General features: G+C 37.7%; 1 protein-coding gene across 1 annotated transcript in view; it reads left to right on the top strand.

Annotated features, from left to right (window-relative positions):
• The window catches only part of LOC139731398 (dynein intermediate chain 2, ciliary), a 29,419-nt gene extending 28,456 nt beyond the window's left edge, over nt 1-963 (top strand). The window contains exon 19 of the mRNA XM_071642287.1: nt 402-963. Coding sequence (XP_071498388.1) covers nt 402-698 — 297 coding nt within the window. The 3' untranslated portion in view covers nt 699-963. The remainder of the gene's footprint in view (nt 1-401) is intronic.
• The last annotated feature ends 17,955 nt before the right edge of the window (nt 964-18,918 follow it).

Below are 18,918 nucleotides of genomic sequence, written 5' to 3'. Positions count from 1 at the left end.
TCATTGTCAATATCTGAATATGAATACTGAACTTAAGTTTTGAATCATTAGATATGAGAAGCTGTAGTAGTACTACCAGTTGTGACGGAAGCAATTGTTATGTTTACAGACAGGTATTTTGAGAAAAGAGAGAGGAAAAAGAGGTCCTGCCAATGGTATATTGACAGTAATACCAAAGATATGAGTCCAAGCTGAGTTGAATACTCTTTGTGTAGTCTGGAAGTTGTATAACAAGCAGTCACCAACATGTTTAAGATTGTTTATTTACATTTGCCTAAGCAATGCAGTGAATTTGCAGCTATTATTTGAATATCTTAATTTCTCATATTGATATTAAGAGAGAATGATGTTGAACTAGACATGTGACAACTATACTTCACTCTCTTGTTTGTCTTATGTAGGTGCATGTCTTTGATTTGAACATCAACAAGTATGAGCCCATCTGTGAGCAGGCTGTTGTGCAGAAGAAGAAGACCAAGCTCACACACATAGCCTTCAACCCAAACTATCCCATCATTCTAGTTGGAGATGACCGTGGCTATGTGACCAGCTTGAAATTGTCCCCTAACCTCCGCAAGGTGCCCAAGGACAAGAAGGGCGTGGTCTTGAACCATGGAGCCGAGGCTGAAATTGCCAAGATGGACAAGCTTCTCACCCTTGTCCGGGAGCCACCCAGCAACAAGGATAACAAAAACTGAAGGAAAACAGAAAACCTTGCAGCACAAGGCACTCTGAATTAAGGAAAGCATAGGCTAGGGAAGGGCACAAATATGAATGAGTTTAGCCAAAATATCAAATTGTATTAGAGATGTGCATTCGTTTTATCTCAAGTGATGCTTATAGCACATAGAGCCAAGACAGATTTGATGTAACTCTACATCAGAGGTCACCCTTAACAGAAACTTAATGAAAACGAAGTGCCTTGCACCACAGGTCACTTTGATTAAAGGAGAACGAGGGCTAGGAAAGGGCACAAATGTGATGAGTTAAGCCAAAATATCACATTTTATTAGGGATATGGTATCATTTCATCTCAAGTGATGCTTATAGCGCAGAGGGGCTGAGATGGATTTGATCTAACTCTGCATCAAAGGTCACCATCGTTATCATTTACCTTCCTTTCTGTGGAGAAGTTATCAGCTGGTAACCAGGTGTGTTTACCATGTGGCTTTTACTGACATACCTTCAAACTTTCAGTCACATGAGAGTTAGGGAGCTTCATATTTGATATTAGTGCAGGTGTACTGTAGGTTTCCTATAGCACTTCTGAGGGATCTTTGTATAACATGAGGGTAATGGCTCAAGAAACACATAATTTGAATGTGAAGTTCATTATTCAATTTCCAGCTTAGCTCCCATACTTCTTTGTAGATACATCTGTAACTTGCGTATTGTTTGCTTAGTTATATTAATGCATTTTTTTTTAATACACTACAGATTGTTCTATTTCATTGGAAATTCTATTGAAAGTTAGTTATACCCATTCATATGTCACTCTTGTGTGTATGCTGTGCAGGCTATGCTCTGCATGCAGAAATCTTTTATAGCAGTGTGTAAATTATTCAAACCTGATATTACCCCTGCCAGTTGAGCCTGGCAAGATCAGCTGAGATTTGCTTCTCTTCATGCCTTGGGACCCATAAGGGTATTTCAGACAGTGATATGTTAAGTGGCAAATTCCCATCTGGAATCCTAGATTACAATGTGACAGATGAATCCAGGGCATCTGTGAGTCATGAACATATCCGTCCATGCCTCACCATTTAAAGCTGGTGTACTTGACTGTCAGTGTTTTTATTTTTCACTATCAGTGGGTCAGAGGATTGATCCTCAGGATACAATGACAGATTCCAATACAGACATCAGGAACCAAGGATGTACCTTGTCATAAGCAAACCTTTGCTGTAATTGACCAAACTGTAACAGAATTTCTCTGTATGTATAAAAATTACCTTTCCATGAAAACATTACATGTTTGTGTCTGTTTGTGGAAATACCATTTATGATATATACCATCATTCATAATAACCTTGTTATGCATGAAGTTCCAGAATTTTGTCCACTTGATATTTGCAACAAAGAAAAAAAAAAACAACAACATTGAAGGGTGTATTTTTTACATTTGAATACATTGCTGAAAAAAGTGTAGAGTGTATTTTGAAATTATATGTAAAATATTGGAATATGATGTATTTAATTGCCTTGAAAAATAAACCTTCGCAAAAAGAATTGTGATAATAGTAGTAATTTTGTGACTAACACTGCTGGCTGTATCACTTATGTACTGTTGAATACAGGATACGTGTTTTGAAGGATTGCAGTTTTGTTGACATGATCCCTCCTGATGACATTCCAAATTCAAAATGCAATCTAACATCACTATATTTACTTTACCTAGAGAAATTTTAAAAATAATTTGCATATTTCCCAAATGAAATATGTGCTGCATCATCGTGTCTTGTTTGGCAAGAGCCCTCCTGATGTCATTAGAAACTCATAGTACAATCCAACATCACTAATTTTGCTTCATATAGAACAATTCTTACAATGACTTGCATACTTCTGACATGTGTGTGCTGCATAACCATGTGTGTTTATGGGTTTGTGTTGTGTGTGAGTGTGTGTGCGTGGTGGTGATGGGGGAGGGGATGACGGGGCTTAGTGGGGCTTTGCTCCAGGGGCAGTGCACATACTTGCTACCTTTACGTTTAATTTCTTGGATCCACTCACCCATGATACCCTAACCATAGCCATCCTTGCTTGGTGAATATGTTCAATGTGCAATATGTTTATAATAATTGCGTTTAGAATAATGATCGTACCTCAGTTTTGGGTCCACGTGGCTTAGTGTCATGCACAATTTGGAATGTAATTACAGAATGTCCTGTGTCTCTTGAAATGGGTGCAGCGTAGCCTCCAAAGGAAATGGATCCATATTGTTCACTCATTCCTCTGTCTCCGTGCTCGTGTCAAGTATTAGTATTAATGAGAGAGCAAAACAAGCAAACTTCAAAACAAAAAAGAAAAAGATCGCCTCTGCCCCAAAAGAAGTATCCCTTTCAGTCCTCGGCTTACCATTACGATAAACTTGAACGTCAGTATGGATATTAGGATCTCTCCTTCCCCATACAAAAGAAGCCGTAATGACATGTGGATACATAAACTTATACATTGTAAAAATGTAGATATATTTATGTCCTGTAGTAGAACCTTGTTACAAGCTAACTTTTAAGCGTACTAGTAAATCAACTCTGGACAGCGTCCAGCCGATTTGTAGCCTGCTCGGTCGCCGCTGGGCTTTAGGTATCGCCCTATGATTTTTGGAGAAGACGAGCGGACTGTAGAGCCCCAGCGATCCTGAGCAATGCCCTGTCGATTTCCCGTCAGCGACCGGTCGATCTCTGCCCGAAATTTCTCACGAGCTACCTGGGTATATATGTGACTGCCCCTTGGCCATCAACAACAATGCTTTTGCTTTCCACATGAGAGGGCAACGAGGTCTCCGATGCCCCTGATTCTACCTCAACGACTACCACAGTGAGGTTCACAAGCCCAACACTTTTGTAAAAATATGAATACATGAAAGCCTGTGTATGACTTGATAAATACCTTTCCTTCTACATTGTACCTTATTCTCCTCAAAATAGAGTTTGATTCGTCATGAAGGTAAAACTCAAAAGTATGAGATTTAAGAATTGAATTACGAAATATCAACCTCTGTTGTCAAATCGAAGATAAATAACAGGTAGAAAATAGGAAATCAAATAGAAAGGAAGGAGAAACCGAGATTTAAAAAAAAAAATCTTAAATCACTCCTAGATTGGAATGTCCCAAAATATTTTTGCTTGCTACTCTTGCTTTATTTTTATCACATTTTTACAGTTCTCCGATTTTGATTCATGAATTTGTACACACACGGACACACACACCTACACACTTCTTTCTTTGATATCCTCCCGAATACTCTGTTTATCACTTATTGTCTACTTCCCACCATGAAAAAAAAATGATTTAAATCAAAAACCAAAAATTATATTTGTTTTTCTTCGCATTAGAACGCTTTTATATCGAAATTTTACCAGCACAAATATTAGTGCGATGTTTTGAATTCCCCCCCCCTTTTTTTTAAATGTTTGGATAACTCATGCACGCTTGGTCGTATCTTAACCGTAAAACCGATTTCTCCACGTCTCCTTGCCACCACTATTCGTACTGTTTTTGTGGAAGGTCCTTGGAAATAAATTCTCTCGATTTGTATGCCATAGGATCACTATTATTACATAATTTAAATTTTGAAGGTATCCAAAAAAAAAATCAGACAATATATTTGGTAATTAAGATGTGACATTTGTGTCTCAAGAAATAGAAAAAAGAGCAGTGTTAATCGCATTCAACGCTCCATATATTTCATTCGAAAATAGAAGATCGTGAATGCTCCTTGGATAATGAGAGAACCATGGACGGAGAACCTTCCGGGAAGAATGGAACGACAGAAGTCCCAGACAACCGAAATTCAGCTGCATCATCAGCAACCGCGAAAAGATAAAAAAGCTAAACTGAGAAAAAAAGATATCGACTGTTACTCTCCTATATAAATTCTAGAAAATAATGTATATCCACAGCGTGGTTTCAGTTTCTATGATTGTGCATCGAAAAAGTATGGAAATTCATTAATTTGATGTTGTTTTTCATTGTCAGTCGTAACAAGCATCGGCGTGGGCGATGAGAGACAGTTGTAGTGCCTAGCGTCATGTGGAGCAGTTTATGGAGCAAAGCACGGTCAATCAAAACATGAGTTCGTGAGTCCCTTTTGTAACTCTGAAATTAGATTCCTGTCATAAACTGGTATATTGTAGAGGTAGGTAATTCAGACCTCTCCTCAGAAAAATAAAACTGGAAATTTCTTTATGAGAGAACGGAAACATGCTAGAGATTTTCAGTGTATTTGTTCGGACCCCGAAAAAAAAAATCCAACCGCTATTCTCGATACAAAAGGAGAGCGTCTTCTCGAGCGACACGGGGTTAGTGCTTCGTTTCATTTTTTTTTTTTTTTTTTTAACTTTGAGATGTGTTAACGTAAGATTTCATACACGATGTTTGGACACATTATTCTTCAACCATGCAAAATTTCATGACGTTTGCAAAAGGGATATACGGCCTTACATAATTATACGCACATACACTCGACTTGAATACGACAAAGAATAGAGAGTAACATAATCGTAAAGTTTTACATGTTTTCGCGAAACAGGGATATCGGTCACAAACACATTATGCAACTCAAGTGAGGCGAAATCATTTACTAGTATCACTGGCTTGCACACAAATCTTCGGTAATAAGAAATCTATGACTCAAGTCGAATTACTCGTTGAGTGTGAGGACTTAGCAATTAATATTTTGAGGGTGGATTGCTACATTCCAAAATATATATATATATTGTTTGTAATATTTATATGCTAAATATGAGAGTGCGTTGAGGCGTTGAAGCTTCACTATTCCATTACTTTTTCAGTCTTTTTCCATTTTCCAGTTTTATTTGACAGGATTCAGTATGTCAAGGTCAACTCGAACACAGGGAGTGCATGGATGCAGGATCCAGGACGGATATAACAGAATGCAAGTGATATGATGAGAATCAGGAAAAAATCAGGTTATTCGGGAGAATATTGCAGGAGGCAGGGTAAAAATGGTGTGAACATGTAGAGGATGAAATGACCTGATGACATTGGCAGGTGATCAAGGGGGGAGAAGGGAAAAGAAAAAGTGGACGCCTGAAGAAGAAAAGGATGGATCGACATTTCAAGAAAGATGGATGATGGGTGGACGGGGTCATCCCACGAGGCCGACACCCACGAGTCATAGCCTACAGCCCACGAGTTCGACACTAGGCAAATAAGGCCCACGAGTTCGACACTGGGTAGAAACAGCCCACGAGTTCGACATATCCACGCAGGGCTTAATGTGTCGGTCCCATGGGCCTTAATTGTTTGCTTAATTGTGTCGAACTCCTGGACTATGACTCACGGGCTGTATGACTCTGGGCTGTATGAATCGTGGGTGTCGAACTCGTGACGTGAACCCAAGTAGACCTGGGGCTGGTTTGAGACAGAGCAAGGTGGATAGTGGAGAGCAACCTCTTTGAAGGTATTCATGGTTTGATAATCATCAAGTTCATAGAAATTACAAAAATGACGATGTATTGATGACGCAGAATTTATTACACCTTTCTTTTTTTCTTTTTTCGACGGATGTTGAAACATATCTCAACTCTCGCTTTGTGTGGAAGACAAGTCTGAGAACATGATAACATCTATCAAATTGGATGTGAATGGCAAATAAGTTTTTGTTAAACAACATTGGTGACAATAACAAGAAAAAAGGAGATCAAAACCTCTGAATTTTAGGAAAGAAAGAGAAGGCAGTGTTTTCAAGACTGCTCTCACGCTGAGCTTTCTTACCTCATAATTTGTTTGACGTTCACCCACTGCTGCGATCGGTGCTGAGCACGTAGTTGTTGTGGCATGGTATCTACTTCCACGACATCAGTGACGTGCATGACAAAAATAGGTCAAAAACACAGAAAAACGGTAACGTTTCTCCTGTTTCGCCTTCCTGTTGCGCTTAATTGTGTCTCCCAGACTGGTGATCAAATGACAGAAGTATGCCAATTATGAGATATGTTAGTCTTATTATATAGGGAGATGAGAACTAAAGACGAACGACATCTATTTCTGTAAGAACAATCTAATCATATTAGCTTAACTTGTCTTTGAACAATCGAGAGAAGCAAATTTTGGCCTTTTTGTTACCTTCGATCGCTGTACAAAACGTTAAAAGAGAAATACGTGTATAGTATGTAAAAACATGGAATGATAAGACAGGGTGTTTTATTTTACAGACAAATTAATACATCTAGAGCCATACGATGCATCGCACATAATTAGGGTTTAACGTAAAGAGGATGTAGGCATAAGTTTAAGTTTGACCGGAGTAAACGATAGAATGAAAACGACGAGTCGTTTTCTTTTCGTTGCGACGGAAAGAATCATGACATCAGTGACATAGCCCAAGACCTCCTTTTTTTTCTAAAAACAAAATCAATACATTGGTCAAACGTATTGAAAATATGAGTAACAGCTATAAAACTTAGTTTTACTCATCGTGGAAGCTGTGTAAAATTGTAGTAAACTGTGATCAAAGGAATACTATTATTTTTTTTGTGCTCCGCATACATTCGAGGCAGTGATAAAAATGCACTTTGGCAAGCAAACTTACATTGCTTTAAAGGGATGGTACAGTTTTGGTGGAGATGAGAATTGGGCTTTTAACTTTTTGCGAGATACCAAGAAAATACTTATGAAATAGTACAGTGCATGCTATTTAAATAGGAATTCAAAGTTTATTTGATGAGAATCGGGTTTGGAATGACTGAAACATCCAAAAACAAAGTAAAACAAAGCAATCGTAATAAAGTGTGGGTCCCACACTTCATCAGAATTGCTCTTTTTTGGATATCTCAGCCATTTCAAAACCAATTTTCATCAAATAAACGTTGAATCCCTCATAGAATCATATGCTCTTTCATATTTCATAAGAGGTTTCTCATTATCTCACCAAAAAATGTTAGAAACCTGAAATTAGGTCTCAACCAAAACTGTACGATCCCTTTAAATAAACAGAAACCTGGATAACTAGGGAATGTGACCAATCTATTTATTCCATCCAATCAAACCCGAATTGTTTCCCAGTGTCTTCTGGGTTTTGGTCGAACTATAACAACGTAATCTTATTCACTGTTACAGTGAATAAATGCTTCATGTTTATCATATATATATTTGATTTAGTGGAAGTCGTGATTAGCATAGTACCATTAATTGACCCGGAACTCAATACACAAAGAAGCTGTTCAAGATGAAAGCAGAGACAGACATAACAATATACCTTTCAAAACGAAACATTGCAAAAGTCTTGGAGTGCAAGATCACTTTTTGGTACAGAACATATTGTGAATAAAAGAAAAAGATACCGAGCTTTCGACCAACCGTTTTCAGTTAATACAATAGGCTGATCCATCGTCGTCATTGTAGGTTACGAAATCTGAAAAAGATCGATCCAAGTAAGTTGTTGATCCTCCTTGTATAGGCCAAAAATCATATCGCAGATTGCGGGCTACGAAAACCTGTGTAAATTGATAGCGAAAGAAAGCAATAATTGCTCTTTGTTTGATTTCGTTGCTTCCCTTCAAGCAAGGGTATTTCATGATACGTTGGAGACCATGCAATTGAGAAATTAACCCTTTTCTATAGCTAGTAAAAGTAGAAAAATGGGTTCGAACGAAGCGTGTTTGTCTGTTCCAACAAGAACAAGGCAACTGGGAAATGAAAAAAGCTTGTTTAGAGTCAAACCTAAATGTGATAACAAGTCTTTACCAACCTCTTCGTCATCGCACTTGTTTGTTTGCATTGTAAAGGGAAATTAGTTCTTTTGCTACCTCAACAATCACAATATATCTCTCTATTGCTATATATTCATTCCATTATGCAATGTATTTCTTTCTTCTGCATTTTCTCTTGTGACAACACTGTTTGTAATACTGGCACCGGTGGCATTTGATTCCGAATGATTTCTTGCAATTCTCCTTATCCCAATAACCATCCATAAAAGGGTAGCATTGAAGTCCAGGTTAGATGCTTTTCAATAGAACACAGGACACAACGCATACATATCGAATACCTGACACTATATACGCGTAGTCGAACAACGGCAGCGGGTTTGTAAGTTGACCTAGATTACAGTACAAGACAAAAACGCATGCGTGTTATCATATTCCTTATCATGGTGAAGTAGAACGTATACATCGGATAGATCGTGTGATTATTTTTCAGATTTAAGTGATTCGAGAGGACATTTTGTATCTATGATTGTACATCATTATTAGATGTTTCTTACGCCATGAACAGTAATTCAAATCAAGAAAACCTATGATATTCTTTTTTCTCTCTCTTTCTCTATCTGTTTGGTGAGTTTCCGGTGTAACGCTAAACTTTGTGGGCGGAAGTGAAGGAGTTAATCTGAAAATGAGGGCGATGAAATTTGCAGTCCAACTGCGCGAAGAGAAGGAGGTTTGAAAGGGGACCGTCTGCCTCATGCCAGGAGCCGTGACAGACGCTGGTGAAGGTCGCTAGGCTGTCGGCGACCTGGCAGGGAGAGATTCAAATCAAATTTACCATGACACAGCATAGGAAAAAAAGGCCAGAATTAAAAGAAGAGAAACAGAGACACAATTTGAAGAAAGAGAAAGGGTACTGAAGATGAGATGAGATGCCCTATTCCTGGTTTCAAAGAAACTTTGGAGCACAGGAATGGTCAAAAACTGTCGGATGTGTCTGGTCCTATCCTAAACGCGACAATGTAACGTGGCAATGTAGCACGCTGACGAAAGGACGCAAAACCATACAATACGGGAACACGTCGTGGTGTATTTACACACGTCGTTGATGTCTCTTTGATTCATGACTGATTTTAAATCAATTCTTACAAAGTAGAGCACTAGTTCTGCATAAAAATGGTGCGTTTATTGTCTGAGTACTGAAAGCATTCGTCTCATAAGCCTATATCCGATAATAATTTGGTCAACTGAAAATAACATTCCACGTTATTAAGAGAGAAAAAGTAGAGTGTAGAGCAAATAAATTGGTGCCAGGGATATCACGTGAAATGCCACCAAAGAAAATGAATCATCTTTGCCTTCTCCTCATTCAAGAATTCAGGACGGAGGTTTTCAACAAAAGTGTAACAACCCCAGCTCTAGACCACATCAATACAACCTCAGGCTGGAAGATGAAAAAGGTAAAATTTACAGAGACCGCAGGTGATACCCTTAATCATTCCAATCAGACCAACATCTATGACAAGTACTGATTGGTCCTCAACACTTATATCAGTCATAGACATCCCATCAACATCTCAAAGACAAGGAAACAAGGGGCAAGAGTACATTTCAAAAAAGTACCTTTTAAAACTTTTGATGATGATGATTTATTGCATATGTATTAATAATATGGCCCCATATATCTTTTAAAAAATATTCAGAGGCGCAAACTCCTCAAAAAGAATACAGTAATCGAATGTGTGGCAAAATTGCTCCAGTTAATTTTGACCTTTTACAGCAGAAACGGTGTATGAATGAACATTGCAGACAATTCGAGTGAGATTGAAAATGATCTGGAGATTTTATTGAACCATTACATGCCTCTCTCACTCCCCTGAGTTAGGCTATCATCATGAACGATGTTGATAGGACGTACTATCTCCCACACTCCTGACACTTGAGTACATGGACGCGCTTGTTAGGAGGTAGATTACGTTATCAGTCATAAAAAGAATCTAAATGGATATGTATCTTTATACATGTCGTTACTACAAAAATGATTCGAAGATATGATATGCGTAATTGTTTATTTTAAGTATAACAGACGAAGATCCTAAGAAAGCAAAAAGGACCATATGCTGGACAAAGAATTTCCAGTGGGCTTAAATATAGTCTGGCGTCCCGCACTCATATTGATTTGGAAGTGTCCCCACCAATTCAGGCGGGAACGCGTCACCATTGCGCTTTCTCCGCAGAAATTGTGACGTAGTGATGTGACGTCGCTATCGTCTGTTAGGGACCCGCACTCCACGGAGGTCGATGAGCGAGTTTTCAAGTCGTGCTTGGAATGACAACTATGGCCGTAGAAGTCACCACAAATATGTTTTGACGACAAAAGACAACTAATAGATGTCGTCGTCTGGATTTTTTTTTCTTAAACCTATAAATACTATTCATGTTGGGTATCACGTTCTTTTGCTGATCCATTAAATAAGATATCATTCGTCACACAATATTATCGTAATTGAATTTCTGCGACTGCGAACAACATCTTAACAGCAGTTCTGCTTTCACGTAGCCCCCACGTAATCTGAGAGCTTTATTTTATTTTTTTTTATTTCTCTACTGGATGGTCAAGACATGACAGTAAATAGTCTATCCCAGTTCTGGTCGAAAATGCAGCCACCGATAATCTGACTGCATTCAATATAAAAAAAGTCTTAATTGTTGCAAACACGGTTTCAACTCAACGAAATTGCTCCCCAGCCCCAAAACAATATGTAGGCCTACATCTTTTTTTTTCTCATTCTATATCTTTAAAGATTTCTCTAAAAAGAACTCATGTTTTGACTCATTAATACGTAATAGTTGCTTATCAAAATCAAAGCACACATTAGATTGTTTGTTTATACAAGAGCACATCAATATATTGTTTGGTAATAACACATACGTCAGTAATTTGCAAGTCCTCACTAAATCCATGATCACAATTGTTGACAGGAGATTACATTTAGATCCGAGTGGAACAAGAACATTACCTTTTTCTAGTCTTTCCTTCGAGATCATGGTCACAGTAATGCCCCTGAATATGTGCGTGTGTCTGTGTGTTTGGGCTTTTGTGTACATTCACTGAAGTTATTTTTGAGAATATTGATGTCAAAGTGTCACATGTTAATGACCTTATATAACGATAATACATGACAGAGGTAATTATACTAATGTATGGCAACAATCTAGTCAAAGAAAGATGACATGTTTGAGGACCTCAACTACCTATAAACTGATAAAGCTTTATGGATTTGTTTCATATCAGTAGGAAATAACAACACAATCATGTTAACTATATTCAACAAACAACGAGTTCTCCATTCTTTTTTCTTGCTTTCACCTGTTTACATTTTTACTTCAGATAGGAGATCGATGAATGTAAAGACGCCCAGATTTTTCTTCATCCGATCGCATGGACGGCCGCTAAAGTTATATACCTGATTCATTCAGAGACCGGTTCATTAGCGCGCCGTAACATTGTCTGGCGTTGCCCGACGGCGGAATCTCCATTGTCAAAGTGTTCCTCCGTACACGCACTCTCCACAACTGCTGATCCTGTTTAGTAGTGTTGAGATGGGTGATGTTACAATATTCTGAAAGTTCGTTCGTCCGAAAATGAAAGAAAGTGCGAACTAACGAACCTTATTTCGTTTTCGAATTAACGAACCTTCGGAATAACGAACTCTTTTTTTCAGTTTCGGATTAACGAACCTTCGGCATAATGAACCTTGTTTCACTTACGGATTAACAAACCTTCAGAACAACGAACCTCCGGAATAACGAACTGTAACGGTTAGGATACCTGTAGTTTCACTTCATCCTGTATACGTCCCATTAGTGGTAGCTGGTGAGAAAATATGATTGTCATAAGCGAGTCTACTTTGTCGTTTTTTCGCATAGGATGATGCTAAAAGATTATGTCATTAAAAAAGTTTATTTGCTGTATTTGCTCATACGAATACAACCGTCATGATTCTATGGAAAAAAAAAAAGATTTCATTTCATTTGCCATTTCACCATTTCGTGAAAACATGTGAAACCATACAATTCTGTATTTTTCTTTCAATGTTCGATTAAAAAAAAAGTGAACCATTTTTGTTTGATTTTATTACTTTCCCCAAAGTCAACTTAAAAGTGGAGTAGCAGTGCATTTTAGAATACATGTCTTTACAATGATATGATATCATATGGTTTTATTCACCCATAGTAGTCACGTAAGTGAGAGCACCGTTCTTCCAGAGGGCCCTGTCATTACTATCATCCCAACATTTCAAAGTACCCATTTATACACCGTCGTCAGTAGTCCCATCAAGGAGGCAAGCACTCAGTATGTAGGACTCGAACTCGTCACCTCAGTTTCAAGTCATCAAGAGTCTGATCCAGTATACCACAGTGCCCACGGTAGTGCCCCCCGATACATTTGTATCGAGTCTTGCATCAGCGTGGTGTGCTTATAGGGTCCACATTTTTATGCCCAACTAGAAAGACTGCACGACCACATAGACAAAAAACATAAACAAACATGCGGTCTTAGAACACAATGGTCCATAAATCAAAATTCCATATTAATACATCACTGGTTCTTCATATCATCATGGCATTTATGATTTTGTGCCCAGGAAAAAAGAAAAGAAATGGATGTTCATTTTCCCAGACATTGAGATCAGAGACAAGTGGACTTTTTCCCCAAGTATCCGAAAGTAAGAGCCATCGTAACATATCATTATCATTATCATAGCATATCATAGCATTTAGAACAGCATAACATCGCATGACATAACATAGAATAGATATTAGTCTTCTCATCGTCAGTTAAGAGGTGCTTTGATACTTGATATCACACTGGCAAACAAGAGAAGATGAAGAGAAATGAAAATACATCATGTATACAAGAAAGGCATGCATGCATAAAAGACCACGCAGATAGTTACTGAAACAGGCTGTGCTTATGATCTTCTAAAAGCTGTCTATTGCATTCACACAAATCATTTTTTTTTTTCAGGGCAAATGTAGAAATGTAGCACTCTTCAGTAGACATGTATGTTCTAAGAGCTCGAAGAGGTAGTTGCGATTAGGAGCAAGTGCTATGATTACTATAGTGAATAAAATAAGCTTTTTAAGGAAAAGAAATAACAAATAAGACAGTTGTTTAATGGGTTTAGTGTTATTACAATATATCTATAAGCCAAGGGTAATATTCAGTTTGGTTTTCGATATATCAGATGAGCTTGTTTAGTAGCTTCTAACTATACATATTATTTGCTGTATTTGCTGTATTTGCTGTATTTGCTCATACGAATACAACCGTCATGACTCTATGGAAAAAAAAAGATTTCATTTCATTTGCCATTTCACCATTTCGTGAAAACATGTGAAACCATACAATTCTGTATTTTTCTTTCAATGTTCGATTAAAAAAAGAGTGAACCATTTTTGTTTGATTTTATTACTTTCCCCAAAGTCAACTTAAAAGTGGAGTAGCAGTGCATTTTAGAATACATGTCTTTACAATGATATGATATCATATGGTTTTATTCACCCATAGTAGTCACGTAAGTGAGAGCACCGTTCTTCCAGAGGGCCCTGTCATTACTATCATCCCAACATTTCAAAGTACCCATTTATACACCTGGGTCAAGAGGGACGTCGTCAGTAGTCCCATCAAGGAGGCAAGCACTCAGTATGTAGGACTCGAACTCGTCACCTCAGTTTCAAGTCATCAAGAGTCTGATCCAGTATACCACAGTGCCCACGGTAGTGCCCCCCGATACATTTGTATCGAGTCTTGCATCAGCGTGGTGTGCTTATAGGGTCCACATTTTTATGCCCAACTAGAAAGACTGCACGACCACATAGACAAAAAACATAAACAAACATGCGGTCTTAGAACACAATGGTCCATAAATCAAAATTCCATATTAATACATCACTGGTTCTTCATATCATCATGGCATTTATGATTTTGTGCCCAGGAAAAAAGAAAAGAAATGGATGTTCATTTTCCCAGACATTGAGATCAGAGACAAGTGGACTTTTTCCCCAAGTATCCGAAAGTAAGAGCCATCGTAACATATCATTATCATTATCATAGCATATCATAGCATTTAGAACAGCATAACATCGCATGACATAACATAGAATAGATATTAGTCTTCTCATCGTCAGTTAAGAGGTGCTTTGATACTTGATATCACACTGGCAAACAAGAGAAGATGAAGAGAAATGAAAATACATCATGTATACAAGAAAGGCATGCATGCATAAAAGACCACGCAGATAGTTACTGAAACAGGCTGTGCTTATGATCTTCTAAAAGCTGTCTATTGCATTCACACAAATCATTTTTTTTTTCAGGGCAAATGTAGAAATGTAGCACTCTTCAGTAGACATGTATGTTCTAAGAGCTCGAAGAGGTAGTTGCGATTAGGAGCAAGTGCTATGATTACTATAGTGAATAAAATAAGCTTTTTAAGGAAAAGAAATAACAAATAAGACAGTTGTTTAATGGGTTTAGTGTTATTACAATATATCTATAAGCCAAGGGTAATATTCAGTTTGGTTTTCGATATATCAGATGAGCTTGTTTAGTAGCTTCTAACTATACAGACGATACAGATCAAAGGACGTTACTCTGTTTACCATTTAGTGAAACATCAACTCGAGATTGAAGCGACCAAGGATTTCAAAACTCAGAGTCAATGACCAAAGTTCGGTTATTCCCCAACCGATGCAATGCTTTAATAAGATGTCTTCTCCTTGCAAGACACAATTATATTCAAAGTCATTACATGCTTTGCTCAGAAATAGCTACTTCTTATCAGATATGCCTTTTCCGGATTTCATCAATGACACTGCAAGAGTTAAGTTAGTTGCTCCATACCCAATAATTCACAAAAATTAGGAAAGTAAAAGTCGGAATTGGATGGACAATAAACTTTGGTACCATTCCTGAACAAGTCTGATAGTCTCGCACTGTGGTGAAATAAAATCATTCTGGCTGATATGCATTTGGTACTGTTACTATAGTATGATCTAGTGTTTACAATGCAAGACGCATGTTTTCTGTTAAGTAACTCTGGACCTATTAGATATTTGAGTCAAGTTGAACTTCAGACATCGGACATCATTTTTAGTCCGTCTTAATGATCTTTCGATTTCCTTCTTCTTTCTTTGCTCTGAGGGTTCAAACGTGCAAGTTGTATGACTTTCAAACCTTCTAGATACCCTTGCCTTGTGACGAACAGTGGGAAGTGTTTGGGTTTGCTGTTCTCTGGCCATTGTGATATTAGGAGGCATGTGTTTCTTGACAAAAAGAAAAGATCTGACAACCTGATAGATGTTTTCATATCAGTGACATGCAAAATCCCCCGCCAAGTTCCATTTTTAAATTGCATCGCCCTTACATCAACAAATAGAATTCCTATCCATGAAATGCCACTGAAGAAACTTACAACAGACTGCGTCCATCCACCGACTCAGTCTGTTGCCCCGCTGTGCAGGGCATTATGAATCAATTTGTTTTACGCAATGAAAATTCCCGCCCCCGTTTAAGATTGGAAAGCATTATTGTCCAGCTGTAACACAAGTACTCAGGTTATACAAGGTTGTGCTACAGGAAATCCTCTAAGTGAAATCCATAATGTAATAACGAACAGTGAAGGAAAGCAGACATCCACGGGAACGAAATGTTTATTATACTATCATCAGTTTCGCATACATGGAGCAATTACCAATTATTGATTCGCATCAAACGTGACGTTTTAACACAGGAAAGAGAGTGGAATGTCCATCCCCCTAAAATTGTCAATTTCCACTGTACCATGCAGGCGGCCCGTTCTAATCACGATTTTCAGGAAATCAATCAACCATCGAAGTGCTAAAAAATTATAGTTTGGTGCTAGTCAAAGCAAGTTTTGATGTTTATGTCCAAGTAAAAATGAGTTTTATTAATTTGTGTCTTCATTTTATTTCTTTGGATAAGGCATCTTCACATATTCTTGGCTGATTGAGTGTAACAAATCAACATGATGCTAAATTATGATCATCAGATGAATAATGTAATATATCTACCACATTCATTTACATTGTCTCCTCTTTAGAGACCATAATACTTCTTCCCTTGATTGGCTATATCCAAAAAAAAAAAAAAGGTGAAGGAATCACTTATCGAAGCAATTCTTTTCTTATATCGTCATCACCGCTTGCATGGCTTGTGCATTATTGTTTCCGTTTTTTTTTTCTTGTCAAACTTTATGCCAAAGATCTTTAAGATTTGGACAGGATGATCATAAACACTTTTAGAGAAGATGTAAGTAGATAAACTCAGCTCGAGTTTTTTCTGCTACCACCAAAATGATTCATTCCGTGTCTCTTTATTCTCGGTTGCTTTTCGCAATGGAACAGCTCAGGAGGAAACCAGTAAATGGAAGACGATTAATAAAGCGTGTGCCCCGTACGTTCTGCAGCGTTTAATTCTTTGCTGTTTATTTTCCCCTGGGATAGTTGAATAATAATCTTTTGTTTGTGGTAGACAAATAGTAATGAGTTAATCCAAGCAGACCCCATTTCTTCTTCCGCAAGATGCGGAAGGACTCTCTGAGTTTTTAAATAGATATATGGCGCCGTATACGAATGCTGTGAATCATCATCAGTAGAAATCTGCTTGAAGCGAATCGGCAATTGTGGGGTTGTTGAAACATTTTTCTTGTTGAAACATTTTTCTTGACTTATCTAAATATTATAATTATGCTGTTGAAAAAGTGTAAGATGAGAATATATATCTTGTATATTCAAACTCTCTCTCTCTCTCTCTCTCTCTCTCTCTCTCTCTTGTTTCAGGATGATGCATTATATGGAATTCAATGCTGCTATACAAGTTGATTTGACATTGCAGTTTAATAACGAATCTTGAATTTTGTTGTGAACAAAATCACAGATATAATGAATTGTTGTCATACATTACCCATATGAATTAATGATAATGATATGTTTTATCTGTAATATACTGTGTCTCATCAGAAGATGATATTTTCTCATTTTTTCCTTTTATTTACCCTGACTTAAAGTATTTGAAGGCAAAGTTTGTAGGCTTGGTATTCACAAGTCTCATGTGTCAGGGCGTGTTATTCTACCCATTTCCCATATTTTGTCTTCCCTCACATTTTTCTCCGATTTTTTTTTCTTTTCGTACGCATTTTACGTCTAGTCATATGTATGTATGTGTGCGTGTGTGTTTGTGTGCCCAAGGGTGAGTTGAGATGGCTTCCCCGCCGAGATTGGTATGCCCGACTTCTGCCCGTTAACGGCCCTGCGACGCTCGGTGCCAGCAAGAATAACCAACATTTGAAACTGCAAGCTTGGTTAGGCCAAGGTTGTTATCAGTATACATCGATATAAAATCCCCTTTAATATACAAAACCCCCAAAACAAAACAAAGAAAAAATAGAAACAAAAAACACACTCACACAAAGAAAACACCTCCAACGACGACAAACCCACTGAAAACAGCACACTGAAACAAAGAAGGAGAAACAGACATGTTGGGAAACAGTGGGTGCTAGAGTTGTTTACTAAGTAAAGAAGTTTTGTCAAGGTTTTGTTCAGAGAACACTGGAGAACGAGTTGCATTTGTATCACACTAAAACAAAGAATGCTGAATACGTCATCATATGTCACTACAATGTTATAAAAACTTCTTGTTTGTGAGACATCTAATGATCTTTCCTACAGTACAAGCGATTTCCGTTATAACGAAGTCCTCTAGACCGGCAGGCGATGCGTGATTTTGAACAGGAAGGTGCAACAAACCAGAAACTCCAGATTGACGTGAATATAATCAGTGACCATTACATCTGTCAGATTTTTTAGGAACAAATTATAATGAGGGAGAACAAACTACCGATTATGTGTCATTTTGACCTATGGCATGGCTCTATAGTCATAGACCATGCAGGAGAATGCAAGAGACAATGAGAGAAGTTTAAGGACTATACCGCTCTTGTTTATCTTAACCTTGACATGGTTCTTTGCCATTATTCTACAGCTCACACTTTACCATGACGTCGTGTTTGAATTACAGTCGTATTCATCGTGTTAACATGAGTAATTGCTTGTTTAGAAAGAATTCAGCTCGTGGACCTGTGTAGTCATTGACACACCGGAAGTCATACTATACCCCATCTAACCCTGAAATTTTCTTTTTATTAGTTACTCTCCTTTTCCATTGCTCATCCCGATAGTTTAACAATGTGGACTAGTCTCTCAGGCGACTGGAAGATTCGTCAAATTAAAAAAAAAAAACTGTACTAAATGTACATCTCGAAGAACCGGTCAAAGCTGGCTGGCACTGTGTCAAACAAACAGAAACAAATACATTTTAGAATAATGACAGGCGCATTAAGTAGTAAGCTTTGTAGATATTGTCTCCTGTTTCTGATGATAGACTTTCTAATTTTTGTCCCATGACGATGTTTCACGGAAATCGTTTGAGTTTATGAAA

The sequence above is a fragment of the Diadema antillarum genome, unplaced genomic scaffold (assembly GCF_040938485.1).
Source record: "Diadema antillarum isolate AM-2024a unplaced genomic scaffold, OU_Dant_1.0 seq00000369_RagTag, whole genome shotgun sequence".
NCBI classification, from domain to species: domain Eukaryota; kingdom Metazoa; phylum Echinodermata; class Echinoidea; order Diadematoida; family Diadematidae; genus Diadema; species Diadema antillarum.
This window is presented reverse-complemented; position numbering and strand designations above follow the sequence as displayed.